The sequence below is a fragment of the Schistocerca cancellata genome, chromosome 1, assembly GCF_023864275.1.
Source record: "Schistocerca cancellata isolate TAMUIC-IGC-003103 chromosome 1, iqSchCanc2.1, whole genome shotgun sequence".
NCBI lineage: Eukaryota > Metazoa > Arthropoda > Insecta > Orthoptera > Acrididae > Schistocerca > Schistocerca cancellata.
Window position 1 is genome coordinate 11,267,902 of NC_064626.1, and position 13,580 is coordinate 11,281,481.

General features: G+C 39.3%; 1 protein-coding gene across 1 annotated transcript in view; it reads left to right on the forward strand.

The window, feature by feature from the left end:
- Positions 1-3,745, forward strand: part of LOC126164060 (zinc finger protein ZPR1) — a 64,159-nt gene extending 60,414 nt beyond the window's left edge. The window contains exons 6-7 of the mRNA XM_049920207.1: positions 1,306-1,569; positions 3,545-3,745. Of these exons, the coding sequence (XP_049776164.1) occupies positions 1,306-1,569; positions 3,545-3,667 (387 nt within the window). The 3' untranslated portion in view covers positions 3,668-3,745. The remainder of the gene's footprint in view (positions 1-1,305; positions 1,570-3,544) is intronic.
- Positions 3,746-13,580: the final 9,835 nt, after the last annotated feature.

The window sequence follows — 13,580 nt, forward strand, 5'->3', positions numbered from 1 at the left end:
GAATCGTAACAAATACACAAAACAAGATTTCTGATAAGGTAACAGAAAAACCTGTGCTAAAAATTACTAAGTTCGTAAAACTTTTTGAGGTTGGTTATAGTTATTAGCTAACAAGAAAATGCAGTTAATTTACAATTAAATGTAGAAAATATGTACTCCTTTTTAAAGGGAAAACTGTAAGTAACACCATATTTTAATTAGAATGTCTGCTACAGTAAGTAAATCACAAATGCTGATTTACTAGAAATTAGATTATGCACTGGACAATGATAATGTCTCCTTTTTTTTAAAAAAAGAGCTCAAATAAATTTAGGTCTACAATTGTTGATAACAGATGTAATTTATTGTGGCACTCATTAATGTTCGAAATTTCTCATTATATCACTGTACAAACATTTATCAAACAACCAAAAAGATTTTGCAGAAACACCACAAACAGTAAAGTATGTGAATGTAGAATACCAAATTGGCACACAAATCAGTGAAGTATGTGTATGTAGACAACCAAATTGTCACACAAATTGTTCAAACATTGTTTCTCTTAAAGGAAATTCCGATGTTTTCTTTTATATATAAATAAATGCGTAAATAGCACAGATTTTTTACTTAGCTGTTTCTGTGCCAAATTTTGTCATCATTCCCAGCATTGACATCTTTATCTGTCACTTACTGCAGTGATCAGAAGTCACCTGCAAAGTTACGCATAATTTGCTTGACAGTCAGTCATGATGGCGTGCCTCAAGTTTATATGACAACTTGTTGCTGAATACCATAAGTCTAAACTGAAATCTCACTTATTGTATCACTTTTGAGTTGTGATACTCCTGAACAGACTCGATAACCTTCTGTGAATTGTTACACTTCAGCCGCACCTTATTTTCCTCACCGAAGAGACAGAGCTCGTGATGCCGTACCAGTTGGAAACTGAAAACAAATACTGATCATCCGTGGTCCGTCACCCTTCTACAATCTCTATCCAGTTGCTGCCATTCTGTGCTTGTTCTGTGTCTTGCACAGTCTCTGATGTGTACCATCAGTAATTCTTTCTTAATAAAATGATTTATTTTATGTACTTTGGCTAAATAGATAACAGCACGGGCATGCCATGAAAATGATCACAGCAAGTGCAGCTTTTCTGTTTTTATTGGTACAGTACTATGAAACTGTGGAGCTCCCAATTATAAGACATTATGTGCACCGACTGTGAGAAATGAAATAGTTTAGCAGCATCCTACCACCCTAGCGTACAAAATTTCATAGTGGTGTTTCTGTATTTATCCGATAATTTCTTTTTTTGTTCCACAGTCAGAAACGTGTTCTTTAATATTGCCAGAGCTCGACGTTGAGGTGGGCCCGGCGGCATTGGGAGGTCGCTTCACGACTGTGGAAGGGATACTTGTTGCAATGAAGGAGCAGCTGGCTGAACGCGGAGCGATGTTCGGTGACAGTGTGACTCCTGAAACATCAGAGAAGCTCTCAGCTTTTCTTGCCCGACTCGACTGTGTGCTAAACTGCAAAGAATCTGCTACTTTGGTTCTAGACGATCCTGCTGGAAACAGTTATATTCAGGTATGGAGCTCATGCACTACGATAACAATGTCAGTTTCCAAAGTTCTGTTGTTCCCATTTTATAATAGAAAAGAGATTCGTGATAGGAAACAGTGAAGATGTTGGCAGATGTGGTGCAGTATCTTGACTGACAGGTATTCTGGGAGTTGGCAATACTTTGTGGAGGATGGAGGTGATGTATACTAAAGTCTTGGAATATTACCAAAAATACAATGGGCATGGTTTACCACGGTCATTTCATTACTAGTTACATAGAGTGAGCTACCATTTCTGCATATTTGTGGAGCAAAAAAAATTGAAATATGTAACTATACTTGAATTTTAGCGTACTTGAAATTTCAGTGTCTAAAAGCTCCAAAATTCGGGAGGACGACGGTTCAATCCCGCGTCCGGCCATCCTGATTTAGGTTTTCCGTGATTTCCCTAAATCGCTCCAGGCAAATGCCGGGATGGTTCCTTTCAAAGGGCACGGCCGACTTCCTTCCCCGTCCTTCCCTAATCCGATGAGACCGATGACCTCGCTGTCTGGTCTCCTTCCCCAAACCAACCAACCAACCAAATGCTCCAAAACCCAAGAGAAGCTTTATATTAAATTTGCTTTTACACCCAGTTAGCTTATATATTTAACTTGTAGTTAGAATGTCTCTTAAGAAGATTTCAGTGCTGTATTGAATCAGAACCTTTCAGTTATTAGTGGATCACATCAAAAAGTTTATTACAGTTGGTTTAAAATATTAATGCACTTTTACTTTAGAACATTGTAAACCTGGAGAGGAACTTTCTTCAAAAGTGTAGAAACCTTTACTATGTAGGACACTAGTGTGAGAAATTGAATGTTCTTGTTGCCCTTTTTTTGCCTGTCTGCTATTGAATTTCAGTTTGATGTAGTTTAGTTTGGTAGTTACAGGCAGTGGGGAAAGTGGGAGATGTTTGAGGGGCGAAATGTGATTGGTATGGAAACTGGATGATGAGAAGTGCTGATAAAGAACCCACAGTATAGTGTGAGAATTTGTTACTGTGATTTGGAATTGGAAATGAGTTTCGTGGAGGGTGAAGAATGGTACTTTGCTGGCTGGTGTGGCCGAGCGGTTCAAATCCTGCCTCAGGCATGGATGTGTCTGATGTTCTTAGGTTAGTTAGGTTTAAGTAGTTCTAAGTTCTGGGGGACTGATGACCTCAGATGTTAAGTCCCATAGTGCTCAGAGCCATTTGACAATTTTTTTTTTATTTTAAGAATGGTTATTTTGAAAGTTTGCACATTCAGGAGATAATGCCAAAGAGAAGGAATAACTGGAGAAATACAATATAAAAATGCAAATTAGCAGTGGTGTTCAAATGCTTAAGACTGGAACAAATGTACTGTGGAATGCGGGTCAGAATGAGAATGTAATGTTTGATAAGTGCTGGAAATGGACAATAGTTAGGGAGCAATGAGCAGTGTGGGCTGAATAGGGACATGGTAGACAAAAAGGTAGAAATTCAAGATATTAGCAAAGATTCAGATAAAAAAGAGAATGAAGTCATGGAAAAAATTACCAGTACAATTATGAAATGGAGATCATGTCAGAAGGCTGACAAAGAAGTAACTATGATAAAAGTGACACTAAATTTAAAAAAGTAAAACTAACCAGATAATAGGAATAATCATCTCAGTCATAAACATTGTGAGCGAATTTGAACAGATCAGTTTAATTTTCCTTTCTACAGATTCTCTGCATCCCTTTTTTCTCCTTATTCAATGCTTGGAGTGAGTTTTCTTCCTCCTTTATTCTAATGATGAATTTTAGAGAGGTCTCACAGTTCAAGATTTGGCTATTTCTAAATTTTTGTATGTGTCGGTTCTGCTTCAATCACATTTCCATAAAAAATGTTACTAAACGAGTAAAATATACCATACATAGCATTATTTTGTCTTAGTGCCTACTGATATGTGGCAGAAGAATGAAAACTAATTTGACAATCACTGGTGTTTCAGAACCTAACAGATGATTGTGGCGAAGACCACGGGCTTAAAATAACTTACTACGAAAGATCATTTGAGCAGAACGAAGAACTGGGACTGAATGATATGAAAACAGAGAACTACGAACAAGATTGAAGAGTCACGACGTTACATTTTATGTAATAAGAATTGTTCTTTATGTATTTGTTACTGAATAAATTTGTTCATAAAATATTTTTATTCTCTTCTAACACACTGCAATTAACATGGCTGTGACTGTAAGGAGCGTTAGGTACACAAACGAGGGACAGCAGTAGTTGTCTCTTTCGCAACGAGTTAGGAGAAAAAACTAACTCTGGGACCAGACCCAAAGGAGGACGTGATGCCAATCAGCTGCTCAATCGTTCTCTGCCCTGTAGCATTCTACAGATGTGGTGGTACAGAGGAATGTGTAGTCAGCACACAGCTCTTTGTGACTGTTGTCAGCTTTCCAGGTCACAGAGCCACTATTTCTTCTCATTCTACTAGCCACACAAGGTTGAGTGGACCATGTTCCGATCCTTCCAGCAAGCAAAGCTCCCTGTCAATAACAAGAATTTAACTCAGGTTCCCCACTGCAGTCAGGCATGCAGAATACTGAGCTGTGGATGCATACTGCTTTTATAAAAGATGATTTATTATATTTACATGGTGATAGAGAGAACATAATTTAGTACTGAAGCTAACAACTCACTGAATAGTAGAGGCACAAGTGCTGTAACCCGTATCACTTCATAGTCTTGGTTGTTATTGAATTTAGCGTATGTTAAAAGTCTCGAGTAAATAAGAAACACACATTCTTTTGTTTTCTCCAAAACATTCCTGCTCCAAGATACAGGCCTCCAAAAATGACACTGCAAACACCATTTTTAAGATGCGAATTTCGGAACATTTTTTAAAATGCTGTATCTCTGTAACAGTTCTAGGTATTTTGTTAGAGTTTTTTTATTCGAAAGATAATTGCTTTATGATTAGAATGGTATCCTCTGTTTGGACATACCTGTCAAAGTTCTTTTACTGTCGCATTTTGAATTTTTTGTAATTTTTTTTTTTTCCAGAAATGCAAATCCAGAAAAGTTAAGACTTTTTCTGTTGATTAGTACAATGTAGTACTATATTCTCTGTAAAGGAGAACTTCCACTTTTAAGTTGGACAGGTTTTATTTTAAAAACCATTTTTTTTTTTTTTTAGCTTTCAAGGGTAATGTATGTCTTCACTGAAGTTGTTTCTTACAAATTTCTTTGTTACAATGTTTATTTCTATTGTCTTTGTTGCAGTTATTTCTTATCACTTTATTTGTTGCAGTTATTTCTTATCACTTTATTTGTTGCAGTTATTTCTTATCACTTTATTTGTTGCAGTTATTTCTTTTCACTTTTGTTGTTGCAAATATTTCTTACACTTTGTGTAGTTTCTTGTCAGTTTCTTTGTTGTGGTTGTTCATTGAAAGTGTCTGCATTGTAGTTGTTCAGTGCTAATTTGTTTACTAAGAGGCTTCTAAGAAATCTGAGACCATCCACTGAGTTCTGTTTTTTCGTGAGGAATTTGCCAGTTGACACAGTTGCAGTGTGTTTTGTGAAAAGGACTGTTTGAAATGTTTTCTGATTGGGGCCACAGAAGGGTGAGGTCTGCTGACTATTTACATAGCCATAAAAGAGTGATGTATAAGACAAAAAAAAGAGTTTCTTCAGGTTGGGAAGTGAAGATGTTCCCAGTGATGACTTTGTGTGTTCTAAATGTTTTGCCTGAATAACAACAATGATAGTATCTGAACAAGGTGAAGCCTTCCATGGTGCACAAGATGCAGATTTTGCATCAGCAGAGGAAGAATTAAATACCTTGAATCAGTCAGCTACAGAGATAGGTGTCAGTCCTGTTAAGAAACCGTGGTCAGTGAAGTTGAGTCATAAGCTCTATGCACCAAGAAAGCACAGAGAAATTACTAAAGCTATGAATGAATACACTACAGCAAAACTGACCACTCTCTTCAAAGTAGAAATTCCATATTCAGAAGAAAATGAACAAAAGCACTCTTGCACCTCTTGCCAGGAATTTTTCACAAATATCAATTCGGCTGTTGAATATTGTGCATCCTAGAGTGAAAAGGTGCGTGTTCTAACTATTATTCCAGATACATTTTCAAAGAAAACAATTTTGAACCACATTCCATCAGTATCAAAGTACATAGTAGACAAATCAAGAAATGTGAGGTCTGTAAAAGGAGTCTTTGGAAGACGAGATCCCTATTATCGTCATCCTCTAAAAGCAGCTTAAGTTCAAATAGTGCAGCCATTTTATCTGGAAGGTAAATGGGACTGTTCCCACCAGAGTGCCAACAAAACAGACACAATAACTGTTACAGTTGAACGTCAAAAAGTTGTGAAAGTGAAGAGGTACATAATTTGCAGTATTAAAGAAGCTTTTGCAGTTTATTAGAGCAACTATACAACTTGATGTTTTTGAAAAAAGAAATCAATAAATTATAAAAGAGTTTAGAGTACTTAAGTGAAAGTACTTTGACAGATAAATCCAAATGGAGGATTTTTTGTAATCAAAAAGCAATTATCTTTCAATTAAAAAAGAAAATCAACAAAATCTCTAGAACTGTTCCAGAGATACAGCAAATTAAAATTTTTTCAAACTTCACATCTTCAAAGTGGTATGCGCAGTGTCATCTTTGGAGGGCTGTATCTCAGAGCAAATATTTTTTTGGAGAAAACAAAAAAAGTATGTGCTCCTTAGTTAGTCCTTCATTTTAACATTTGCTAAATTCAATAACATCCGAGACTATGAAGGTATGATTTTTTCCTAGCCTGTCTGAATTGATACGGAGTATGCCAAGTACACTTAAACATGCAAGCTCCCTCCCCTCACTTGTACACACACACACACACACACACACACACACACACCTCTGTACAGCTACTGTGTGCCTGGCCAATACAACCAGAGGGACCACAGTGTAGCTGTACAGGTGTGTGTGTTTGGCATGATGGCAGGGGGAGGGGGTTTGTCCCAAAGTATTCAGCCAAAAGCTAGCAAAGTTTTCACTACTGTATTTGTAATATCACAACTAAGAACTGCATTTATATAGTGTTAATCAGTTTCTCATTTCAGAACTGAAGTGGTAGCTACAACTTGTAATGCTTCAAGATCAGAAAGAGTGAGTACGAGTCAAATGTTGAGGGATGCATGCATTAGAAGTACAGGCAACGGTGTTATGTCAGCACTATACCAGGTGCTTCCCTTCCTCCCTTCCACCCTTCCTCCCTTCCTTCCTTCCTTCCTTCCTGCTGTGGTTCCACAAGAATGACGAGTCCAAGAATGGCAGCACTGCAGTCACTTTGTACTCGTCAGCTCTTTTCCTCTGATTGAAGGGTGCAGGAGTGTAAAGCCATCATGTGGGATAGAAGCAGAACACACAGTCTTGCAGTTATAGTGCAGGACTGACAGGGCAGAAATGACCGAATCAGATGGCTTCTGACAAAACTATGTTTTGTGAGGCTGTGGAAGAGGTAAGATGAAAATGTAATGTATTCACACTGTTCCCTCACTATGGGTCCTCAAAATGATGTTTGTAGATGGTGTTGAAATTAGCACGTTAGATGTCATTTTGGAGATGTTGCAGAAAATGTTATCTGTTTACATGAGTGCAAAGCAAGGATCTGCAAGCTAATGATTGTATGTTGTTGTTGTTGTTGTCGTCTTCAGTCCTGAGACTGGTTTGATGCAGCTATCCGTGCTACTGTACCCTGTGCAAGCTGCTTCATCTCCCAGTACGTACTGCAGCCTACATCCTTATGAATCTGCTTGGTGTATTCATCTCTTGGTCTCCCTCTACGATTTTTACCCTCCACGCTGCCCCCCAATACTAAATTGGTGATCCCTGGATGCCTCAGAACATGTCGTACCAACCGATCCCTTCTTCTAGTCAAGTTGTGCCACAAACTCCTCTACTCCCCAATTCTATTCAATACCTCCTCATTAGTTATGTGATCTACCCATCTAATCTTCAGCATTCTTCTGTAGCACCACATTTCGAATGCCTCTATTCTCTTCTTGTCCAAACTATTTATCGTCCATTTTCCACTTCCATACATGGCCACATTCCATACAAATACTTTCAGAAACGACTTCCTGACACTTAAATCAATACTCGATGTTAACAAATTTGTCTTCTTCAGAAATGCTTTCCTTGCCATTGCCAGTCTACATTTTATATCCTCTCTACTTCGACTATCATCAGTTATTTTGCTCCCCAAATAGCAAACCTCCTTTACTACTTTAAGTGTCTCATTTCCTAATCTAATTCCCTCAGCATCACCCGAGTTAACTCAACTACATTCCATTGTCCTTTCAAGACACTGCCCATTCCGTTAAGCTGCTCTTCCAAGTCCTTTGCTGTCTCTGACAGAATTACAATGTCATTGGCGAACCTTTCCTTTTGTTTCCTTTAGTGCTTGCTCAATATACAGATTGAATAACAACTGGGAGAGGCTACAACCCTGTCTCACTCCCTTCCCAACCACTGCTTCCCTTTCATACCCCTCTCAACTCTTATAACTGCTATCTGGTTTCTGTACAAATTGTAAATAGCCTTCCGCTCCCTGTATTTTACCCCTGCAACCCTTACAATTTGAAAGAGAATATTCCAGTCAACATTGTCAAAAGCTATCTCTAAGTATACAAATGCGAGAAATGTAGTCTTGCCTTTTCTTAATGTAGCTTCTAAGATAAGCCATAGGGTCAGTATTGCCTCACATGTTCCAATATTTCTACGGAATCCAAACTGATCTTCCCTGAGGTTGGCTTCTACCAGTTTTTCCATTCGTCTGTAAAGAATTCGCGTTAGTATTTTGCAGCCGTGACTTATTAAACTGGTTTCCCTCAATTACATTGATAATTTGGTAATTTTCACATCTGTCAACACCTGCTTTCTTTGGGATTGGAATTATTGTCTAACATGCTTACGACAAATAGATCATTAATCGTGACTGCGGCTTGAGCCACATCTAATATATTTTTTGATGATACGAAAAGAGAAAAAAATGACTAAAAGACTTTAATTGTCCTTTGTTTGTAATATGTTATGCATTAAATATGTGCACAGAATGGGGAAATTTTTGTGAGAAAATCACAATTGAATCTTTGAGTGAGTAGAGCTTTCCGCTTGAGTTTATGTTTATCCATTTCTTTATCTTCATCTATTTCTAGTTGTTGCAGAATAGAAGGAACCTCTGAAGTTCTTTCAGCAACTGTTGCTGATTCTTTGTATAATACTCCTTCAATTAAAATATGTAAATAACATGTAAACAAAAATGTTCTCTTTTTAAATTTTCAGTGATCTGTATATACACTCCTGGAAATGGAAAAAAGAACACATTGACACCGGTGTGTCAGACCCACCATACTTGCTCCGGACACTGCGAGAGGGCTGTACAAGCAATGATCACACGCACGGCACAGCGGACACACCAGGAACCGCGGTGTTGGCCGTCGAATGGCGCTAGCTGCGCAGCATTTGTGCACCGCCGCCATCGGTGTCAGCCAGTTTGCCGTGGCATACGGAGCTCCATCGCAGTCTTTAACACTGGTAGCATGCCGCGACAGCGTGGACGTGAACCGTATGTGCAGTTGACGGACTTTGAGCGAGGGCGTATAGTGGGCATGCGGGAGGCCGGGTGGACGTACCGCCGAATTGCTCAACACGTGGGGCGTGAGGTCTCCACAGTACATCGATGTTGTCGCCAGTGGTCGGCGGAAGGTGCACGTGCCCGTCGACCTGGGACCGTACCGCAGCGACGCACGGATGCACGCCAAGACCGTAGGATCCTACGCAGTGCCATAGGGGACCGCACCGCCACTTCCCAGCAAATTAGGGACACTGTTGCTCCTGGGGTATCGGGGAGGACCATTCGCAACCGTCTCCATGAAGCTGGGCTACGGTCCCGCACACCGTTAGGCCGTCTTCCGCTCACGCCCCAACATCGTGCAGCCCGCCTCCAGTGGTGTCGCGACAGGCGTGAATGGAGGAATGAATGGAGACGTGTCGTCTTCAGCAATGAGAGTCGCTTCTGCCTTGGTGCCAATGATGGTCGTATGCATGTTTGGCGCCGTGCAGGTGAGCGCCACAATCAGGACTGCATACGACCGAGGCACACAGGGCCAACACCCGGCATCGTGGTGTGGGGAGCGATCTCCTACACTGGCCGTACACCACTGGTGATCGTCGAGGGGACACTGAATAGTGCACGGTACATCCAAACCGTCATCGAACCCATCGCTCTACCATTCCTAGACCGGCAAGGGAACTTGCTGTTCCAACAGGACAATGCACGTCCGCATGTATCCCGTACCGCCCAACGTGCTCTAGAAGGTGTAAGTCAACTACCCTGGCCAGCAAGATCTCCGGATCTGTCCCCCATTGTGCATGTTTGGGACTGGATGAAGCGTCGTCTCACGCGGTCTGCACGTCCAGCACGAACGCTGGTCCAACTGAGGCGCCAGGTGGAAATGGCATGGCAAGCCGTTCCACAGGACTACATCCAGCATCTCTACGATCGTCTCCATGGGAGAATAGCAGCCTGCATTGCTGCGAAAGGTGGATATACACTGTACTAGTGCCGACATTGTGCATGCTCTGTTGCCTGTGTCTATGTGCATGTGGTTCTGTCAGTGTGATCATGTGATGTATCTGACCCCAGGAATGTGTCAATAAAGTGTCCCCTTCCTGGGACAATGAATTCATGGTGTTCTTATTTCAATTTCCAGGAGTGTACATCAGCGTATTCTGCGCAGCAATCTCTTGTTCACGGCATTGAGATTTTTCTGCTGAAACTTGAAATAATCAGTCTTTTGTGAACTATATGGAGACTATTTCAGTGCAGTAATGGTTTTCCAGTGCTGTGTGGACACATGGGAGCTAATTTATCCAAGTAAAGTAAATATTGTTTTGTTTTTCGTTGAAAGTTCATTTGATAAGACACCGTGTTAAGTTTGCAAGTTAGTATCCCTACTCCCAATTCACATGTGTCTGCTTCATTTACACAAAAGACAAGGCTCTAAACATATAATCCTCTTGTGTCAATCAAAACAATGTTCGAAACATAAATTGTAGTTTGAACTGAATCTGAATATACTTTTGAGGTTAACTATAGTGTTTTATTTATGTTTCTTTACATCTGCGTTTCCTTCTGGCTAGTAATTACAACTCCAGTTCGGAAATTCACAAAAAGTGCTGCACAGAATAACAACTAGCACTCGCTGGCAAAAATAACTGTGGTCAGCTACACACAGCCATGGTACTGTTTCTTTGGTGTTCGCAGTTAATTCATTTGCTTCCCCTACAGGAAGGCTCTTTTCTATTTATTCCCAGTCAGTGTGATATACCACTTAAAAGAGCAACCAACTCTTCACGAGTGTCTGTTGGTGTCTCATACGTAGGAACTGGATTTTTCATGCAGTTTGCATAAAATGATATAAAAATTGAATTGGCATCATTTTTGTGCAGAAAGGACTTATATAAATGCCAGCAAATGATTCGCAAAGAAATGTTGACAAAAAATCCAAGGAAACTAGTGTTTTATATTAATTTATGGAAAGCTATTGTACTCACAATTAGTTTTCCACTTCCCATCTGTAACGGTACACAATCGCTATATGTTTCAAGTGTTTAAAAGTAAGCCATCTGCTGTTGTCTCACAAAATGTGATTGTAGGGTGAGAAACTTCTCTTTACCTCACGGAACTTAAAAGTGCATATACAAAAGTGGCTACCAATTCCACTGTTAGCAAAATATTGCTTGGAAGTTCAGTGCACTTACTGGCTCAAATTTCTTCAATTTCACAAATGTGTTCATATTTTGCAGTTTTTGAAAATATGTTCTAAACTTTTTCCTTCACTATTTCACCAACTCTTCCAGGGACAGAATCAAGTTTTGAGGCTGTGGTTTTGAACACACACAAATCACAAATGGTAGAGCTGCCTGTCTCCATAGAAAGAATTGGCACTGGAAGATAAAAAAAAAAAAAAAAAAAAAAAAAGAGCAGTTAAATACGCAAGATTAGCTCCTACTTCTAGGGTGTTCTGAACATCTTGGGCAGTTTGAATTGAGGCTACGCTTTTAGGATCAAATGTAGAAACATCACTCTTAACAGTTTCTGAATGTTTGGTGCACTAAATCACAGACACAACCATGTACCCCAGTGCATTGTGATTGGTTGCGGTGACAGAGAAATGTCAAGAGTTGCTGCTCTGAGGGATCGTTTTGTATGAGGTGCTTGAACATCCATTGTCTACACAGCAGACACCAACTTATCAACGGGATGAAAATTTGCATGAATAGTTTCAGCAACGCGATGTAATCCATGATTGAGACAAATCAAATGTTTCATATTGGGAAATATAACTTTGAGAGAAGTACCAGCTTTGGTCATGTAACTTGCTGCATCAGTCACAAACACAACACACACTCATACTGAATGCCATTTGGCCACAGTAAATTCACAGTATGGATAAAAAAAGAGGAAACTGCACAGCTGCTTGTCATTTGAAACTGCTCTAGACCAAGTAGGTATGGCACAGACTGTACATTTTTGTTAAGAGATGCAGTTACAATATTTGAAATAAACTGTCCCTTACAGTCTTGTGCTTTGTCGATTGACACCCATATGAAATTATTTTGAATCTGATCCCTTATTTTTGAATGGTTTGGTCACAGCACTGCTGTACATAATTTTTACATATAATGGATTTGTCTGGCACTTTACATTCGGTATACTTCTCATTGAAATTTCTCAGAACAGGATTGATTAATTTTCACAATGGAATATCTGATGACAAAAAATCTCCACCCAGATAAAAAGAAAACTGTGAGAAAGTACTGTAAAAATATTCAGTTAACAATGCCTAGATGGGAGCACTTGTGGATTTATGTCTTATGCTCTCTTTGTGTTTATTGGTGTCCACATGCTGAATGACTTGGAAACATATTTCACTACCAACTGTTTTGTCACACGCAGGGCAATAAAGTCTCTTGCCATCTGTCATTATCATCTCCCCTTCGAACCCCCCTCTCACACTGTTGCCATCTAGACTGATTACTTGTTTACACTATTGGCATCATACTTAGTTGTGAAGAAATTAAAACCCACCATGAAGCCACAAACCAGCAGTCACCACTCACCACAAATATGAAATGATTCTCTATAGACAGAACATGGGCTCAGCTGAAGATAGATAATTGATGGCAGCTTCAGAGATGAGTCATTTGTCTCTTTAGTGTTGTGTTAATGAAAGTGACAAATTAAATAAAAATGTTAAAACTGTTGCTTGTTGTTACATTGTTAGGAGCTCCAGAAGACACAGCTCTGGCTAATCTCGTGATACTCATGTTGCTGCAACTCAGCAGGGAGACAGGGGAAGACCTACAACCAAGGCTGTGTACTACGAGAGCCAGCATGAAGAGTAACTCCTAACAGTGAAACGGGAAGAAAGGAAAAATCATAAATAAATCCAAAAAATAACCTTTCACAACAACCAAACCAGTGAACATACAATTTAAAATGCCCATATTTTTAAAGAATAAGTATTTTACTTAAAAAATACATAAAATATGTACCACAGTTAAAGATTTTCACAATATTATACTTATTTACAAAACAGGCAAAATATGGATTTATACACACTGTAAAACCATGCCTAAAACATAAAGAAAGAAGTTATTTGAACATATTATACAAGTAGTACACTTCTCGAATAGCAGAAAAAAACGTCCATTTGCATGAAAATCCAGTCCCTACTCGTCCACCAAATGCTTCATCTGCCTCCTACAAAAAGATCATCTTAGGTGTGAGGTCAGGAGAATTTTCATTAAATACAGCATAACGTAAACCATGATACTAATAATGTAATTATCCAGAGACTTGGTCATTCTGAGCAGTGGTGAAAGCTTGTCCTTCCTAGTAGTAAGATGTAACTGTGTGACAAATCAGATTCCAGTGTCAATGTGTTGCATACGAAACAGTCAAAA